The sequence below is a fragment of the Mesocricetus auratus genome, unplaced genomic scaffold, assembly GCF_017639785.1.
Source record: "Mesocricetus auratus isolate SY011 unplaced genomic scaffold, BCM_Maur_2.0 Super-Scaffold_100007, whole genome shotgun sequence".
Lineage (NCBI taxonomy): Eukaryota > Metazoa > Chordata > Mammalia > Rodentia > Cricetidae > Mesocricetus > Mesocricetus auratus.
Window position 1 is genome coordinate 85,762,984 of NW_024429191.1, and position 20,585 is coordinate 85,783,568.

The window sequence follows — 20,585 nt, forward strand, 5'->3', positions numbered from 1 at the left end:
GATCCCAGAGGAGAACCTATTGCTGCCCCTTTCCCTAAGTGCTTGGAATTGCTAACTGCATTTAAATACTTATCCTTATACCCACAGATCTGGAATGTGAGGATCTAAGGAATGGGTAGAGTGAGTGGGTATAAACTCACACCCCTCAAAAAAAAACTCTCACCCCTCAGCAAAGAATCTTCTCTTTAGTTCATGGAGACGTCTCCAGAAATCCACAGGTGGGCAAGATGCAGAGAACAACTGATAGTGCATTGCCTAAGCCCAATTGATAGAGCTATCACACGACCTCTGGTGCTCAGGGAACATCATGAAAGAGGGGGTGGGAAGATTGTAAGAACCAGAGGACTGGGATGTCTGTTGTGACATAGTTTCTTCTGTGTATGGCAGAGAAGCTGCTTCTGAAGTCTCAGCAGTGTAGTTGCCCAACTCAACATGCACAGTGAGCATCCCTACTGCAGTCTTTTCTCAAGAGCAAGGATCTCCATCTCAGTCTCTGGTTTCTTGGTGAGACTGTCTTTGATTTCCTCTTCTCAGTAGTTAGATTGTATTGTTTTTAAGTCATCTTTTGAATCAAATCATCCTTTTTATACAGCTGCATTTTCATCCTAGCAAAGGTCCAAAGTCCAAAGGTCAGTCTTGTAGCTTCTCTTCACTATGCAAACTTTCTTTCCTTTTCCTTCCTTTCCTTTCCTTTCCTTCCTTCCTTCCTTCCTTCCTTCCTTCCTTCCTTCCTTCCTTCCTTCCTTCCTTCCTCCCTTCCTCCCTTCCTCCCTTCCTCCCTTCCTCCCTTCCTCCCTCCCTCCTCTTTTTTTGAGGTAGTCTCTCCTAGTTAGCTTCATCTGTCAACTTGATACTGCCCAGAAATACCTGAGGGAGTCCCAGTGGGGTTATTTTCTTGATCAGATTGGCCTGTAGGCATAGCTATGAGGCACTTTCTTGATTGCTGATTGTAGGAGGCCCAGATTTCTGGTTGGTACTATCTCCAGGCAGGTTGTTTGGGCTGTGTAAGAAAGCAAGAATTAGAAGCTAGGGAGCAAACCAGAAAGCAGTGTCATCTTCCATGGTTGCTGTTTTAGTTTCTGCCTTCAGATGTCTGCCTTGAGCTCCCTCAAAGCTTCTTGAGTTCTGGGATTACAGGCATATCTACCATGCCTCAGTATTTATATAATATAGAGTAGCATTTTCATTACTATATTAAAAATTATATCAGTTTCTAGGTTGTTTTCTCCTTCTGGAATTCATATTATGTCAGTTTTAGAACTATATTCTTTTAATTGCTGTAGCTTTCTCCTATATTTTGAAATCAAAAGTTTCATAACTTGATCTTTGCTAGCTTTTCTCCAGATTGCTTTAATTATGTATAATTTTGGTTCTATGTAGATTTTAGGATTATATTTTATATTTATTTGAAAAAGCCATCAGAGTTTTGATGTATATTGTTTTGAATAATATAAATGTTTTAACAACATCAATTTTTCAAGTCTATGAACATGGAATACATTTTATCTATTTGTGTTATAAGTCTGGCATATTTGGTCACATTAATTTCCAAATATTTTATTCCTTTTGATACTGTTATAAGAAACCCTCCCCCAATTCTCTTTTTTAGACAGGTTCTTGCTGCTGAGTATATAGCCACACTATTCTTTAGCTTGTTGCATGGCCTAGGCTGGCTTTGAACTTGTGTTGCTTCTGTCCTATGCATGATATAGATTTTTCAGGCAGTGTATTTCCAGGAAGTTTTCCATTTCTGCTAGGTTATCCAGTATGGTGGCATGCAACTGAAGATGGTATTTTCTGGAAAATGTATTCATTTCTGATAAACTGGTTGTAACAACTCCTGTGTCATTTCTGATTTTAGCTGAGTCCCTTACCCTTTTAAATTAGTACCTATATCTAAGTTTGTCATTTTGTTGATCTTTTCAGAAAATTAACTCTTACTGTTATTGAATCCTTATTTTTTTAATTTTTGCTATAATTTTAATATTTTCTCCTATCTTTGGGTTACATTTTTTCCTAATTTCTGAAGGTTTAAGTTAGGTTGTTGACTTGAGTTTTCATTTTTCTTTTAGACTCGAACAGCTAGAACTTTTCTTCTTAGCATTGCTCTCCCTTCATTTTGTACATTTTATTATGTTGTAATTTTCTGCTGTTTCAGGGCTTTCTAAATTTGTTGTGTATTTTTGTTTGGTCCATTGGTTAAAGCATGTGTTGTTTAGTTTCCCATTTTTGCATTAGCATGGCCATTTTGTGACGTGCTTTTTGATGGATTGTAGTCCCTTTGTTAATTTCTTCTTTTATTGCGTTTCTTTCTGATTTGATTGTCTTTGGTTATTGCAGTATGCTTTGATTATTTTTCTCTATATGTTTATATTTACTACATTAGAGAATTATGTTACCATGCAACTTGCATAATCATGTTTTAGTTATAAAGCACTACAGTAGTCCATCGAACCACAGTTTTACTTCCACAGGCTCAGTTACTTACAGTGAATAGTAAGTGGGAAATTTCAGCAGTAAACCATCATATTTTTAATATTGTGTAGTAGTCTAGGTAGTATAATGAAATCTTGTGCCATTTGCTCCATCCCTACGTGGCTACTCTACTCAGGGCATCTGTGGTGTGTCTGATATGCCATAGTTCTCTAGTGACTGTGGCTCTTAGTACATACAGGGTTAGCACTGTCTGCTGTTGAAGGCATCCACTGAAATCTTGGAAGCAATGTGTGTATGCATTTTTGAGCCCGTGATAACAACTTTGAGTGCTTAGAAGAATTCTTTATTCTTATTCCCTCCGTGCATTTTATCCATGTTCCAGTTTTTGCCCTTTTTATATTATCGTTAACAAATTACTGTAGTTTGTAGTCATTTTTAAGGTTTATGTCTTTATATTGCACTTGAAAACAATGAATTTGCTAACATTACCTTAATGGACTAATCTTTATTTGCCCGTGTAATTGTCTTTACTGGTGGGCTTTATATGTAAATGCTTATTCATGTTGCTAATTAGTTTACTTTCAACTGGGGAAATTCCTACAGCATTTCTTTTTTTTTATCATTTTTTATTTTAATTTTAAATAGCTTGTTTTACATGTCAATCCCAGTTCCCTCTCCCTCCCCTCCTCCCGCACTCCCCTTCCCCCCCCACCCTCCCACCCTATTGCCAAATCCTTCCACATAGGGCATATCTAGAGTCTGTCATTTTACTCTGGGTAGGGTTCAGGCACTCCCCTAAGAGTCCAGGCTGAGAGAGCATCCCTCTTTGTGCTATAGGCACACGAAGACTGTTTGTATACCAGGGATAGACACTGATCCACAGCTCAGGGCCCCATAGGTTGCCCAGGCCTTCTCGCTGACACTCACATTTGGGGGGGCCCATGCTGGCCTCCCCACTGTTGGTCTGGGGTCCAAGAGCTCTCCCTTGTTCAGATAGCTGTCTCTGCTGGTTTTGCCAGCCCATTCTTTGCCAATTTGCTCATCACTCATCTCTCTCTGTCACTGGGTTCCTTGGGTTCAGTTCAGTGATTAATTGTGTGTTTGCCTCTGCTTCCATCAGTCACAGGATGAAGGCTCCCAGATGGTTATAGACATCAAGTTCATTATCAGGAATGGGCATTCGAGGTGGTCTCTCCACTATTGCTTTGCTTGCCAATTGGTGTTATCCCTTTAGATCACTCGAGGTCACTCTGGTGCCTGATCTGTATTCGATCCTATGATTCCCTCTTCCCCCTATTCTACCCCCACCCCCTCAACTTCCTGTTCCCCCATGACCAACTCTCTTCCTCTTCACCCCCTCTCTTCTTCCCAGGTCCCACTCCCCCCACCCTCGCCGTGTTCCCCATCCATTCAGAGGATCTTGTCTCAATCCTCTTCTCTTGGGTACTATGCATATATGCATATCTTTTAGGTTCTTTCCTGTTTCCCAGACTCTCTATCAGTGGAAGTGCAGACTGGCACTATCCTGATCCATGTCTAAAATCCATATATGAGTGAGTACATACCATGTTTGTCTTTTTGCGACTGGGTTACCTCACTCAGGATGGTTTCTTCCAGTGCTATCCATTTCCCTGCGAATTTCAAGATTCCATTGTTTTTTTCTGCTGAGTAATACTCCATTGTGTAAATGTACCACATTTTCTCTATCCACTCTTAAGTTGAGGGGCATCTAGGTTGCTTCCAGGTTCTGGCTATTACAAATAATGCTGCTATGAACATAGTGGAGCAGATGCCCTTGTTGTGTGAACTTGCCTCATTTGGATATATGCCTAAGAGTGGAATTGCTGGGTCTAGTGGTAGATTAATTCCCATTTTCCTGAGGAATCTCCATACTGATTTCCAAAGAGGCTGTATGAGTCGGCACTCTCACCAGCAGTGAAGGAGTGTTCCCCTCTTTCCACATCCTCTCCAGCATAAATTGTCTTCGGTGTTTTTGATTTTAGCCATTCTGACAGGAGTAAGATGGTATCTCAGAGTTGTTTTGATTTGCATTTCCCTGATGGCTAAGGATGTTGAGCACTTTCTTAAGTGTCTCTAGGCCATTTTAGCCTCCTCTACTGAGAATTCTCTATTTAGCTCTGTACCCCACCTTTTAATTGGATCCTTTGGTGTTTTGGAGACTTGTTTCTTGAGTTCTTTGTAAATTTTGGAGATTAGCCCTCTGTCAGATGTAGGGTTAGTGAATATATTTTCCCATTCTGTGGCCTGCCTTTTTGTCTTTTTAACTGTGTCCTTTGCCTTACAGAAGCTTTTTAGTTTCAGAAGGTCCCATTTGTTAATTGTCGATCTCAGTGCCTGTGCCACTGGTGTTATGTTTAGGAAGTGGTCTCCTGTACCAACTCGTTGAAGAGTATCTCCCACTTTCTCTTCTAAAAGTTTCAGTGTGGCTGGATTTATGTTGAGATCTTTGATCCATTTGGACTTAAGTCCAAACTGTTGCCTTTGTTCTTAGAGAATTCTGGTCCTGTCATTACCTACATATTCAGTCCCTTGGGCATCCTTCTGCAAGACCAGAGTGTTAGGTATGTGTCCCAGCCGTCTCCCTCCTGGGGAGAAACAAAGTTTGGATGAATCAGTGCTGAGATGATGAGGTACCCTAACTACTGCTTGCATGTGAGTCCATACTGTGTGTGTTCTACCAGTTCTCAACCTGACTCCCTTTAAAAGCTCAGATTCAGGTAAGACTGAAATCAAATCAAACTCAAATCTTCCAGGAGGCACCTGGGAAACCAGTATGGTGGTGTGCAGCATTTCCCATTCTTCCTCACCCCAGGATGAAAGTGGGAGCTGGAGATCCCATCTGTCATCACATGGTTGGGAGGAGGGATTATGGTAAGAGGATGGCACAGGTACCCCATTCTACCTGCCTTAATGATGTGGCTGCACTCTTCCTGTGGGGCAGGAGCCTCTTGTCCAGTTCCTCAATTGCTCACACTGGGAATTGGTTCATGAATAGAGAATCTCTCTACTATCTTGGTAGCATTACTTCTTGTAGAAAGTTTCTTTTGTGTGGAACATTTAATTGATATTCTTGGATTTTATATCCCATTACATGAAATATTGCTTAGATATTTATTAGTACAGGGCATGCCTGCATTTTGCTGGTATTTGGAATACTTTGACAGGGCTAAATATTTTAGTGCTAAGAAAAAGTAAAAGGGGAAATATGTATTTTCTCTAGTTTTAATGCTTAATAGTAAGTAGTAAAAGGCATGCCAGAAAAGGTTGCAAAGATAGTGTAGGCAGAGTTCCTCTGTGTCTTGGCATTGCTCCCAAATAACCACACAGATACTTATTATTAATTATAAATGCTCAGCTGATAACTCAGGCTTATTACTAACCAGCTCTTACAACTTAAATTAACCCATTTCTATTAAGCTGTATTCTTCAACATGGCATTACCTCTATTTCATTTTGCACCTCCTGTTTCCTCTCTGTGTCTCACTGGAGACTCCCTTGACTCTACCCTGTTTCCTCTCAGCATTCTCTCTACCATGAAAATCTTACCTAATTATCAGTCAATCAGATTTTTATTAACTAGGAGAGCGACACATTTTTACAGTAAGCAGAAGGATTATTCCACAGCAAGATACTACTTTTTTCTTTCTGTTAACATTGGCATACTGAAGTTAATTCACCCCTTTACTGATTGGGTATTTGTACAAGTGTGCATGAGCTTGCTATGACCATGTCCTATGTACCAGCTGGAGATTATGCAAGCACCAGGACCAGGTATTCTGCGTGGCAGCAGCACAAAGAGACTTGTAGGGATGGTTTTCCTCCTACTCTTTGTCACACATTTTCATCGACCTCAAGTTCGATCACTGAAAAATTGAGGCTGTCTTTGTATATACCTACAAGTTCAAGTTAGTTGTATGTCCAGTTGAAGACAGCTTCTTGGCATGGAATGAAACTTCTGTGCCTAGTATCCGTTTCTTGTGCCAGCCAGATTCTAACAATGGTATTGACTCCTCCCTTAGTTGGCTTAATTGCCTTCACGACAAGCTGGCTTCTGCTTTTCTTGGCCTTTATTGGGACATGTTTTAGGAATTCCTTACTGAGTTTAGTTTTAGATATGTTGAATTAGAGGCAGTGGTGGTCAGTTTGTATTTGTGATGGAGTTGAAGACTAAGTGTTGTAGTTGGAGGCTTCTTGTTCCACCTTCCAGTTCCCAAATAACCACTCTGAGACTTAATATCAATTATAATTGTTTGGCCAATGGCACAGTCACATTACTAGCTAGCTCTTAAAACTCAAATTTACCCATTTTTAATCAATTTATGTATTTCCACGTGGGTCATGGCTTTCTGCTGTTCTTCAGACATGTTGTTCCTTGGGCAGCTGGCTGGCATGTCCCTGACTCTACCTTTTTACTCCTGGTAACTCTGTTTTTCTGCCTAGCTATATTCTGCCTGGCCATTAGCCAAAACAGCTTTATTCATCAAACAATAAGAGCAACATTTGCAGCATACAGAAGAACATCCCACTTCAAAGAGTAATTTGAACCAGGCTTGCAGATTTGGTGAGCAAAGCTTCCCCTTGCTATTTGAAATACCAATAGTATATTGATTAGGTTAACCAGGAAAAGCAGATAAAATTAAAATAATTGAGGTTAAATGAAGAAGTCTAGGATCATAGCTGGTATAGGGTGTGAGGAATGGAGGGATGGAGGGAGGGAAGAGAGAGAGAGAGAGAGAGAGAGAGAGAGAGAGAGAGAGAGAGAGAGAGAGAGAGAGAGAGAAGATACTCAAGGGTAGTTGAAGGACATATATGAAGGGTAAGACTAATGAAAGTCATCTTGTAGTTACTTGTAGGGATCTTTTCAGAAGATTTATTGTGAAGGAAAAACAGTTCTTGGTAGCTAGAAGCAGATACATGTGAATTAATAGTCTGTCCTTTTATGCACACTCTTGTATAATAAATAGATAAATATTTCAGGCTTCCTTTTTATTAATATTTTCTATGAGAAGTACTTTTAATATTTAACCATCTTTCAGTTTTTAACTAGAGCTCTTTTTATGATTGTTTAATCAATTCTCAAAAAAATAACAGGCCAGTGCTTAGTGTATCTTCCTATAAACCAAATTTTAAATGCCTGTACAAGCTCAATCATGTTGACTAATGAAGTTATCCTCAAATTATTGCCTATCTGTTTTTCTCTTTGCTTTTAACTATTTTTACAGCTGGAAGGGTGTATAGACACAAAAAATTAGTAGTTTTCTTCAATACAGTTTATCCAGACATTTAGCATTGCCTAGCAATCCACCCAAAGGATGCTATTTTTTTAGTCCTACTTTACTGTCTTTTTGTTCTAGTAGTTTGCCTTTTTGGGTATTCATTTTAATGTATGCCTTGTTTATTTATTGTGTTTGTGTGTGTGTGTGTGTGAGAGTATGTGTGTCATAGGATGCATGTGGGAGTTAGAGGAGAACTTTGTGTAACTGGGTCTCTTCCCACCTTTGTGTGGTTCTGTGTATCACTCAGGCATGCCCCTACATTGGTGGCAGCAAGCATATTTTCTGCTGAGCTGTCCCTTTTGTCCTTTTCAGATATTCTTATGGCTTGAAGTTTGTGAAGGAAAGAAATTCTGATATAGTTTATGGTTGAGCATTAGTTATTTAAACTAAATATATGGATGTCCTCCCAACTTACCTTTGGGAAGTAAGTTCTGAAAAACTAGGTTTCTTAATCCTTGTATATACTCTTTTTTCTGTACTACCATGCTGATGACAAAGTTCAATGAATTGTTTATTTCTAGGCTTTTCTGTTTAACATTTTCAGCGTTTTTGAATGTGGTAATTTTAGCTGCCAAACCAAGACTGGTAGAGTGTTTACACTTACTAGTCAGTTTCTGTTGAAGCTGTTGCTCAGGCTGTAGGTATTAAGGCATGTATGGAAAACTATGGACTAATGTGTAATATTAGAGAATAGTGTTTTATAGGATATTTTATATTAGAGAAGAGCCCTTTTTGATAACATCTATTAAAAGAATTTCCCTTTTCTAGACTTACATTTAATTTTTATCAGATTATGTGTTTGGGGGATTTTGCCTGCATGCATCTCTGTGTACCAAGTGTGTGGCCTGCTGTACTTGGAGACCAGAAGAGGGAAGAAGATAATCCCTTGGAATTGGAATTAGAGGTGGTTGTAAGATGCCTTGTGGGTTCTGGGAATTGTACTTGGAACAACAGCAGCCAGTGCTCTTAACTGCTGAGTCATCTCCCCAGCCCCTAGACATACAGTATTTTGCCTGAATTAACAAGATTTATATTTAAATTAACAGCTTCTGTGTTCTATAGTTTATAATATGGTTTCAAATTAGTTGAAACTTTAAGCAATTTGGAAGTTTTGTTACTTTGTATATTCTAAGGTTTCATCTTGAATGTAATAAAATTTGCTAACCTGAAGACAAAGTTTCTTTAAGAATATACACTTCATTTACTCTTTCTTTAACACTTGGAAAAAAGGAAGGGAGAGAAATGATTTAAATACACATGGTTGTGGTTAGAATCTCAGTTAAAAATAGCATTTGTTGCCAGGCGTTGGTGGCGCACACCTTTAATCCCAGCACTCGGGAGGCAGAGGCAGGCAGATCTCTGTGAGTTCAAGGTCAGCCTGGTCTATAGAGCATGTTCCAGGAGAGCCTCCAAACAATACAGAGAAACCCTGTCTCGAAAAACCAAAAAAAAAAAAAAATAGCATTTGTTTTTTTAAGGAAATGTATGGCTGGCTGGAGAGATGGCTCAGCAGTTAAAAGCTCTGCTTGCTCTCCCAGAGGTCCTGAATTCAATTCCCAGCAACCACATGATTACTCACAACCATCTATAGTGGGATCTGATGCCCTTTTCTGGCATAAAGTTTCACATACAGATAGGGCACTCATATACATAAAAATAAATAAATAAATCATTGAAAGGAAATATATGGCCTTTATGTGACATCTTATTATTTAATGTAAATGAAATAAAATATGAGAAGTAAAATGGTTATTAACTTATTTACATGACTATTTTTCTTCTGTATAGTGAGTCAAAATCATTGTAAAGGCAGGCAAACCTAGATTTGGGTATTCCTGTTACCTGAGTTCTCCATAGTTTACCTGTTACTCTTTTGGTCTTTCAGTAGAGAACAGTACACTGGGAAGCTTCGGATGAGGTCCCATTCCATGAGTCCAACTTATAAAGAAGACAGACAACATATTGCTTCAAAGATCTGTGTAAGATTGGATTTTACTTCCCTTTGTCCTGTGTCTTGAAAAGATCCCACAGCTTGTTTCATATTGTCAAAGTTCCACTTAGTATTTAAAAGTCTAAGTGAAAAACTTAAGTGTAAAGGTTTTTGTGGATGTATTGCTGTCACAAAGAGATGATTCATTCTGCTTGCTCTCTGATGCTGAGCTGTGTTGGTCAGCCCATCATTTCTCCTGAGCATCAAAGAGTGATGTAGAAACATGCTATTTTTCATTCTTTTTCTCTTTACTCAGTACATTGAGTGATTAGATCCTACTGATCATAAAATTAAGAAGTGAATACATTTGTAGTGATGAAGGAAATGCTTCTTTTAAAAAATAAACTGTTTATTCAGATACAAATGCCTCTTGAATCAGTGTGCTTATCGTAGACTGATTTGAGCAAGCTGTGAAAAGGGAGAAAGCGTTCTTATGAAAAGTCATTGTTACCTAATGCTGGCTGTCTTGGGTTATGTGCATTTGAGTTACAAGGAAGATAATGAGTTCACAAATAAGGCATACAAAGGTCAGGAGCCACCAGTAAAAGTCATCTCAAATTATTAAAGATAGACATAATAGGAGCTCCTAACATTTTGTTGAACAGAGACTAGGGGAAATCAGCAGAATGTGCAGAACAGTTTTCATCGCTGTGTTCAGTATAAATGTCATGGGTAGGGGGATCCACTCAGGGTTTTGCAGGGAGGTGCTCCAAAAGCAGACACATGCTCTGGCAGCAGAGCCTGTCTCAGAAGACAGCATCAAGTCTGCAAAACAGTTGTTACTTTACGCAGATGGACCTAGAGATTTAAGATCATTGGTGGTTTCTCTGCATAGCTCCTAGGCTGTCCTTAATTGATTAGTTTTAATTTGGTTGATAAATGTGTAATACTATGAATTATAAAGGAGGAGAGTGAACAGTCACATAATTGCATTTTCATGATGTGAGTCTCGAGTTTATTTCTCTTTTTATACAGTGTATGAGTGAGAATCAATTTAAGAACAAAGAGCTTTCTTGGACATCAACACAAAATTTTAAGGAGAGTAAATAATTCATCTTTTCAAGTTCCTTCCCTGCTTTCAACTGTGGTACACCGCAATTAAAACTTTTTGTACAAGAAACCTAAAGAGAAGAGTCTGGATTAATTTTCAAATATTCTTTTGATTTTTTTTGAAATCTAGTTACTTTGTGAATATATTGTTAAGGCATCTCATTGCCTTAAGCATCTGTAATAGACAGTCATTAGTTAGAGTTGAGACTAGTTTATTTGTAACAACCCTGTCCTCTGTGGCTAATACCACATCACCAAATTAAGTACATAAAATGCTCATTATTTTGAATGACTTATATTTTGTCTTGTTTTTTTTCTTCCTCTTATTTCCCCCTTTCCTTCCTCCTTTCTCCTTTGTTTCTTCTATTGTTTCCTCTCTTATTTATTTTCTCCCTTTTACCTTGTTTTATTTTGTTATTTCAGGAAGTTCATTCAAAACAGTCTCCTATTTCTTTGGATGACAGTGACATTGAAGCTCGCCTGAATAGTTGGAATCTTGGGGTAAAACCAATATTTGTTTTATGTATATATCAACGTGGCAGAGTCATATTGTGATTAGAAAACATCTTAACTTATTTAATTCTATTCAGCAAACATCGGTTATTAAACATTTATTATTGTTTTGGCCCTGAGAGAATTTTAAGTAAGAGAACGCTCCAAAGAAATATAAAATGTCCTTGGCCAACTTTATTGTTGATGAAATAAGTCAGGCACATGAAATAGCTAAAGAATAATTGAAGATGATATATCATAAAAATACCAAACTAAATTATATGTAAAGTTGAATAGGGTTGTGTATCACTTGACAGCAGTGCCACATCCTACATTCTATGATGTCATCAGGTGATTTCCTTGGTGTGTGTGCATGAACCTAGATTGTGTAGATTAACCAAGGACTTTATGGAGAGGTGTGGTAAAGTAAGATGCATGAGGACACTGCTGGTTTAATAGGACAACTTAAAAAAATGACTTGTTTGTTTTTTTCTCTTTCCTTCATTTTTTGTAAAGAGGTGATTGAAAAAGTATAATGTCTATGATATCACTTTGGTGATGGGAACTTTTCAGTGCTATTATTATTATAATATGAAAGCATCATTTTACAAGCGCTTCATTGTGCATGATATTGTTGTGTGGCTTGTGAATGTGCTATGGTAGAGGGGAAGGAAGGGAATGAGAACATGAAGAAAATCATTCAGATTAAAAGAAGAAGAAGGAGGAGGAGGAGAAGAACTCAAGGAAACTTCATGAATGAGTAGCCAATTTTCATGTATAATTGTCACCATGTACATAGGTTTCTTTTCCCGGTTCTTGGTTTAGTAGATAAAAGAATTTAAGAATTGTCCCAAAAGGGAACTTGAGGATGATTAATTGGAGTCCAAGAGGGAAAAGGAGCTGGAGATCTTGGCAGTTACCATAGGTAAGGAATGGGGTCAGCTCTGCCACTTAGACATCAGGAAGGGGACAGGTCTGCAGTGACAGTCGTGAGAGCTGCCCTGTAGTGCCCATGTTATTTGTGACGGGCTAGAGGATGTGTACATACTGCCCCAGATGGTACCTGTGGAGCAGATGTCTTCAGAGGACTCCTTGGTGTTCTTTTCTGCCTGATGGCCATTCTCATAAAGGGTGGAAGTGTTTGCTAGGTGGACAGGAGAAATTTATATATGTGTGAAAAAGATTTGTTAGTGTAACTGAACCAAACTGGTTGTATGGGATTGTTTCTGGTTACGATTATCTAAGGATTGGCTGGTTAGTGTCAATAGGCTGGACTGTATTAGGTGTTAAATAGAGAATGTCACTGTTTTCATTTGCTCTTTGAGACACAGTATCATTATGTAGCCTTGGCTGGCCTATAACTCACTGTGCATATCAGGCTGGTCTCAAATTCATAGGTAGTCTTTCTGAGATAAAGGTGTGCTCTGCCAAACTAACTGAGAAGCTTCTCTTTTGGATTTCAGGTTATGAGACTGGGAGGTTTTTTCTCTCCCATCACATTCTATTTCATATATACTGCTCATTTGCTTTGAAGACATTAAAAAGGTTTTCAAATGATTTTCATTATGCTTTTACTATTTAAGAATTTATATTCCAGCACTGTAAAAATAAAAAGAATTTAAAAATTTAAATATAAAAATCAGAGGAATAAAGTTGTCTCAAAATGTTAACACAGAGATTAACATTTTTATACAGGCCAGGCCCTGAAGTCTATCTAAAAACCTAAAATCTAAATGCTCTCCAAGTGGAATCTTTGAGCATCATTGGCACTCAGAATGTTAACGAATTTAGAACGTTTTGAATTTTTGATTTTTGGATTAGGTACTCTATTGATACCAATAGGTTTCAAGTAGAAGAACTTATTTTAAAACAGAATTTTATTTTAGACTGGTGGAGTTCCAGAAGAAGGTTAAAATTGTGGAATTAAGGGCTTGGAGCTCATGAAATTCAAGGGCTGTAGACATCTTTTGGAGGTGTTGGCTAGATGCAAGAGCAGCTCTAGTTTTCAGAGACTGCAGAGACTGGGGCTGATGGGGATTAAGAGAGGAGCGTGTCTGTCCTGGGTGGACAGTTAGAAGCGTGGAAACTAGATATGGAATGAGAATAGTGTGAATCTCCTATTCATTTTGGGAATATGCTAGTTACAGGGAAAAGAGAAGCAGAGCTGTTGGGCAGGAGGATAATAAGCCCGAAGGAAAGCATTTCATGTTTGAAGGTACAGGGGATTGCTGCTGGAAGGGAGTCCTGTTGCCAGTGTGGACATGGAAGGACAGATGGCCTCTGCAGAGAGCAGCATCAAAGAAGGAATGAACCCTGGTGCTTTCTTTTAAACTTGCCTTTGCCCTGAGCCGTCTGGAGTTTTGGATGCACATTTCTTAGTACCCTTTTTTTGTGATTATTTAACTGTTGAGGGAATTATATCTTTCACATAAGAAAAAAATTTAAAAATATCTAAAATATTTTGATGTAATACTTTAAAATTAGTTCTGCTTGGGAATTTGTTTTACCATTTTGTTATTCAACAGATTTATAAATTATATAAAATAGAAAGGCTTTACATTCTTATAGACTTATAATGCATGTACATTAACCAGGCTAACCTGTATCTCTTGATCAGGGTAGAATAAACTATTCAGTTAGTAGAAAGCTTGGGGTTTGTTTTCATTTCATTTCCGTTTCATCTGTCTGAAGAGCTTTGTCTTTGAAGGAGCAGCTAGCAGCTAGAGTTGATCTGTGCTTTGAGGTAAGGCTGCATTCTTGACATTGCTGGCACTACTGTCAGTGTCTTCTTTCCTCTGATAGAGTTGCTGTTCTAGATTTTGGAATTTCTAGAATTTGCTAAATACATTTTTTCTCAAAATATATTTTATTTTTCAGGAATATGTTAATTTTTTCTAGTATACACTTCAAGTAGAGATTTTTAAAAAGTAGTAATGAGAGTTTTACCTGTCATTTTTAAATATTTCACCTTTCAGCCATTAGTTTTTTGCAGTCTTGTTTGTGGTTTTGCTTGCTCAGTTCTTTCTTTATTATTATTGTAAGTTCTTGACACTCTTTCTTCTGCTCGGTCAGTGCATTGGTGATTTTCTCTATTAAAGGCGTGTGCCACCACACCCAGCTACACTCTTTTTTTTTTTCAGTATCTTGTTTCTATTATTCTCCCAAGTCTACCTATATTTTTAAACACAATATAAAACTTTTCAAGGTTTTACTTCATCTGAATCTGACTTTATTGTAAATCTTATGTTTTTCTGGCCACGTGTCTGTTATCTGCTAAACAACATTATTTAAGTGGAAACAGCTGCTGGCTTCCCAACATAGTGGGCGTAAGTGTGCCACCAGCATTGGGAGCTGTGGTCACCGCCTTAGCTTATGCCACCATCAAGCAGCTTGCTGCTGGCTTGGAGAGGGTAGTCACTGCCACTGCCAGCTGCTCATACACACCATTCAGTTGTTAGCAGGGCCTCTTAAAAGAGACTTGCAATTTTTCCACTTATGCTGAGTCAGGAAGACTCCCTTAAAGGAGCCGTGTGAATGAGTCTGCTTGTCTCTAGCAAAACAGAACCCACCTGAGAAAAAAAAAACGCTGCTACCAGGAAGCCGTGTTTCTCTCTGTTCTTTTGTTTCTAAAATGCCCTCTTAAGCTTTTGTCATTCTATGTAGAAATTTATGCCCCACATTCTGACACTATTTTGTAATGTGTAGTCTTCCCGGGCCCTGCTGAGCTGTTTGAGCCCCCAAATAACACACAGGATGCTATATTAAATATAAGAATTGTGCTGGGATTTTGATGGGGATTGCAGTGAATCTGTAGCTTTTGGTAAGATTGCCATTTTTGCTATGTTGATCCTAGAGCATGGGCGATCTTTCCATTTTCTGGTATCTTCTTTACTTTCTTTCCTGAAGACTCAAAGTTCTTGTTATACAGGTCTTTCACTTGTTTGGCTAGAGTTACCCAAAGGTATTTTATGTTTGTGGCAATTGTAAAGGGTGATGTTTCTCTGATCTCTTTCTCAGCTCATTTATCATCTGTATATAATAGTGCTACTGATGTTTTAGTTAATCTTGTATTCTACTGCTTTGCTGAAGGTGTACTGTTTGTTTAAAAGAAAAAATAACTCTGTTGGAAGATCTTTTTTTTTAATCTTAAAATGTATTAATTACCCTTACATTGGGATTGAACTGATAATGTTTGAGACCATTCATTCAGATTTTTGTTGTCTTTCCCCTGTTTTTACCATTTCTTTCAGGCTTTCTCCTCTTTGTCCTCCATGTACTCTACTCCGGTAATCTCATTGAAGGGACCGAGTAAAACATGCCTGGCATTGGTTCATAGAATGCCTTGAGTTTGAATAGTGCCACATCAGTTCAGCTACTTCATCCAATTTTATTTGGGCAATCTGATGTTTTTTTCATTTATGTTAGAAAGTCATTGTCATCTTATGCCCTAATCTTGGGGAGAAACCAAGTTGACCATGTTAATATATTGGACTGCTCATTTCCCTGTGACATTCGCCTCATGAATAAATATATCAGATTGTGTGAATGGGACAAGTAATCTTAATGAGAGTCCTGGGGGTATTTATGCAAAAATTTGACATTTTGGTAAGATAAATTCCATGAAAGTTTAAAACTGTCTGGACATGTGTGCTCACAAAATTAAGATAATTTCTATGTGGAATAAATATGAATGATTTTTTTCTGAAATTTTTATGTTTTATTTTTATTCATAATAGCAGACACAGGCATAAAAATATTTATAGCATTTTCCCAAGCCTAAATTTGTGAAGTGAAATTATATTCAGAGTTTTATTTGAGAAACTAACATTAATTTCTTTTAAAAGTGAGTATAAACTTCCGTTTCACTCCACAATGAAATAAGCCTCTTGCAGCCTAGCTTCTGTAACTGAAAACTCTGGACAGATTATGGAGGGCAGCCACTTGGGGATGCTGGAAAGTAAGCAATGCAGGGCAATGGGAGGGACACAGATACAGCGGATAGAGCAGTGTTTCCTTGGTGCCTGATGCATATTTGCTTTTCTTCTTCAACTCCCAGCTTTGATTGCAGGGTAGACAAATTGGGGAATTGTGTAGTAGGCTTAGATGGTAAAAATCCACAGAGGAGCCAATCATTTCATTTAGAGTTCTAGGAAATAGACCAGGAAAGCCATTGGGACTACTCCCTGCCTCCCTGCCTCCCTCCCTGTGTCCCTCCCTCCTTCCTCCTTCCTTCTCTCCTTCCTTCCCTTTTTTTCTTGGCCCTGTCTCTAGTCCAGCTTAAAACTGTTGTGGTGAAGTGGCAGCGGATTGGTCCTGTCAGTATAAAGCCAGGGAGAAATGCCTCTGTTACACAAAGAATACTGCAGTGCAGGTTACATTTATTTCCCTTGTTTTTCTCTCATCACTTGGCTCTGAGAGTGCTCCATCAGTGGAGTTGTATGATATTCTAGATGACACAGACTTTGAGGGAGCTCAGCATTCTGGTTTATGGGACCAAGAAGGAAATGTTCAGTGCTAATGTGTGGGGTAATCTGAGAATGAGAAGAGAATTTTTTGTATAAAACAACACACATGTTGGCCTTTCTCCAAGGTGTCTTTATTAAGAACACACTCAGAAATATCATAGCAAAATTTTAGAGAATTGAATTACGACTTAAACTATTGCTGTAGTTCTGGATTGTACCTCTGTGATGGATTTTTAGAGACCTAGACAATAGAACTGACATCAGAACTGTTTTCCATAAAAGGGGTAATGGAACTTGTAAGTGGCTCTAAAACTTTCCAGTTGTTCACTGAGAAACAAACCATCCTTGTCAACATTTTTGAGTCTTACAACCTGACTATGATGTTTGTAATTATAACCCCTCAGATAAAGAAATCAAACTAGAGACCAATAACAGAAATGATGTGGGCTAGAGCCAGCTCTTGACTACCATCTGCATAGCTCTTGATTGGAAATTGAGAGAAGAGAGAGGATGCCAATTTTCTTGGTCACACCTAGGTTTAGTTATCACTGAAGCATAAAACTGGGCCTGATGGTACATGCCTACAGCACCAGCACACGGGAAGCAAGGGCAAGAGAGTTAAGAGTTCAAGATCATCTTCAGCTAGATCGTGAGTTTGAAATCAGCCTGGGCTATATTGTACTATGTCTTAAAAACATACTCAGAAATTCCACAACTGTTAAATAGCATACTCTGAAAAATCCAAATGTAATTAGAAAATATTTTAATTTTGTAAACAGTGACAAATCAGAATTTGTGAGATCCAGCTGAAGTAGATCGTCACAGAAAATTTATAGTTTGGAATACTTATGACAGACAATAAGGTAGAGGAGTCTTATCTCTTGAATTAACAGCACTAGGAACCATACAGACCTGCTCTCGAGCCAAGCAAGCATAATTGATAAGAAATATGAACAATATCTGCAAATAATCCTAAGGTCACAGGCAAATGATTACACACTTATTCAAGAAAACCATTTGTAGCTTGTTAAGAACAGCAAAACTCAGCCTGATGGTGGTGGCACATGCCTTTAATCCCAGCACTCGGGCAGATCTCTGTGAGTTTGAGGCAAGCCTGGTCTACAAAGCAAGTTCCAGGACAGGAAAAAAAAAAGAGGAAAAGAAAAGAACAGCAAAGCTGTATGTCACTTGGGCCATGACTTACTCCCATTATCCCCTAGCCCTCTAGCTCAGCATTATGGAAGTCACACATTCTCACTGGATCTGACCAAGAAGATAGGAGTTTTCTCTCTGCCCTTCCCTCAATTTCCAATCAAGAGATACTATAGGTCCTAGGGAATGGTGTGCTGCCAGCATTTTGTAGCCATTTAAAAGGGTAAGCTTCTGGTGAATGTAGCTGAGTGATGGGGTATTGGATGTCTTTCTTCACTCAGTCTCCATCTGTAGAACATAGCCTTCTATTCATAGGGCAGATTTCACATCAAGGGTAGCAAGCCAAGAAGACCAGCGGTACTGTACCTACACGGTTCCCATAATGGCCCAGAGATCTAGTTCAGGGCCCAGGCAGTCCAGAACAGTGAGATAAGTTCTCATCAAGGACTCAGTGTATTGGGAATAGTGTAGAGAAGATCAAGCCTAACCAGGTTCAAGAAAATAATTGAGATTTTGGTGGTAAACTGAACTAAACATCCAGTTTAGCAGAAGTTCAGGAACAGAAACACCTAAACAGAGATAACCCTGCTAAAATCAATGTCATCCAAAGATGATTACGTGTTTGGCCAGTATTATACTTACTGAAAAGTGACACCAAGTCTTTACACTGTAAGTTAAAAAACTATACAAAAATAGTCTGACTAAACTACAAAATAATTGAATAAGTAAGCAACATCGATTACTTCTGAACAGAGGAGCCAGAATCTGTAGTTATTATATTGTAAAATATATAGTTTTCAAGAAAACATACAAGATATACATACAAAGAATTAACAGTGACCTGGACATGGGGGGAAAGTCAGGCAGGAGAACCTCTCAGGGATCCAGAGGTCAGATTTAATAGATTTCAAAGCAGCCATTATAAATATATTCAAAGAACAAAAAGAAACCATATGTAAAGAATGCAGCTATCACCATCATCTGAGAGGAATAGCTCATTCATATGTATATATATGTATAAATTTAATCTGTAAAAGAGAAAAAATGAATAAAGAAAAATGAACATTGTTTCAGGGAATACGGAATGCCTTTAAATATATCAGAATAACATAGGCATAAAGGAAGTACTAGAATGAGAAGAGAGGGAAAAAGGATCAGGAAATACATTTGAAAAAATAATGCCCGAAAAAATTCAAATTTGATGGAAAAAACTGATGTATGCATTCATAAAACCTAGTGAACTTCCAGTAAAGCTAAACACAAAGATGATTCATGCATAGGCATATTACAGTAAGCATATTGGGAGAAAGAAATCATGAAAGCGACGAGAGGAAAGAACAAGGTACTAAGTCATCAAACTGTCTAGAGAAACCAGAGCAAAGAGGACAAGTTAACCTGAAGCAAGCAGATGAAGGAAATAGTAAAGATTAAAATAGAATTAAAAGGAGGTGAACATAGAAAAGCATTAAAAAAATAAATGACGCTAACAGCTGGGTCTTTAAATGATGAATAAACTCAACATGCATTTAACCAGACTAAGAATAAAAAAGTAAGCTTGTTAATATTAGTACTGAAAGAGGCAATAGACTACAGAACCTACAGATGTTCAAAATCAAATGAGGAATTACTGCAGATAACTCTGTGGGCATAAATTTGACTGTAGATAAAAGGGACAGAGTCCTTCAGCAACCTGAAATCACTAAAAAGAGAATTCTGATTTGTTGTATAGCTATTAAATACAATGAACTTGTAGTTAAAAATCTGTCACTGAAGAAACTCCAGTTATAGACGATTTATCTGATGTCTCTAATGAAGCAGTTAAGGGAGAAGAAGTAGTAACCATCACAGACTTCTCAACAAGATACAAGTATTGGGTGGCAGTGTTAGTATCAAAACCAGACAACAAAGAAATAATCTGTAGAGCTCATGTTTGGCAAAGACTTTTATTCAGAATGAATGAAAAATTCTTGCTAAGGAAACCTAACAAAAAGAAAGGCAAATGATGCTACAAAGAGATACAACTGGGTATCTGTTAAATGGTTTTATCGCACAGTTGACAGGGCTAAGTACTGGTGAGGCTAAGGAGCAACGGGAACACACTTCTTTCTACTTGGAGTGCAAAATAGCATTTTCTAAAGCCAGACAACTTTCTTTTTTTCTTTTTTTTGGTTTTACGAGACAGGGTTTCTCTGTATTGTTTTGGAGGCTGTCGGTCCAGCCCGGCCTCAGACTCACAGAGATCCGCCTGCCTCTGCCTCCTGAGTGCTGGGATTAAAGGCGTGCACCACCACCTCCCGGCAAACAACTTTCAAAGTAAAAAATTTATCTTATAACCCAGGAATCTCACACCGGATGAACAGATGGTAAGTGCTTACATACAATGGAGTTTTCCTCAGTGATACAAAGAGCTGTTATCAGGCCATACAAAAAAGTGGATGATTCCTAGACTTAGGTCTTCAGAGACTGAAATTGCTATTTTTAATTGGTTTTATATAGTGGAAACAAACGATTCTTTCTAGGATAGAGGCCAGAATAGTACTTTGTATATTTTAAATTTTGTCTTCAAGTATATACAAACTTTAAAAATTTTTTGAGATCTTCATATCTTAAATTATTGATTATACCTGTGCTGGTTGTTTTGTTTTTGTCAACTTGACACAAGCAAGAGTCATTGAGGAAGAAGATATGTCAATTGAGAGCATG

The 20,585-nt window shown here is 38.1% G+C and overlaps 1 protein-coding gene across 1 annotated transcript in view; it reads left to right on the top strand.

Annotated features, from left to right (window-relative positions):
• The window catches only part of Cep112 (centrosomal protein 112), a 384,852-nt gene that overhangs the window by 26,289 nt on the left and 337,978 nt on the right, over nt 1–20,585 (top strand). Inside the window, 2 exon segments of the mRNA XM_021227128.2 lie at nt 9,619–9,712; nt 11,197–11,274. Of these exon segments, the coding sequence (XP_021082787.1) occupies nt 9,619–9,712; nt 11,197–11,274 (172 nt within the window).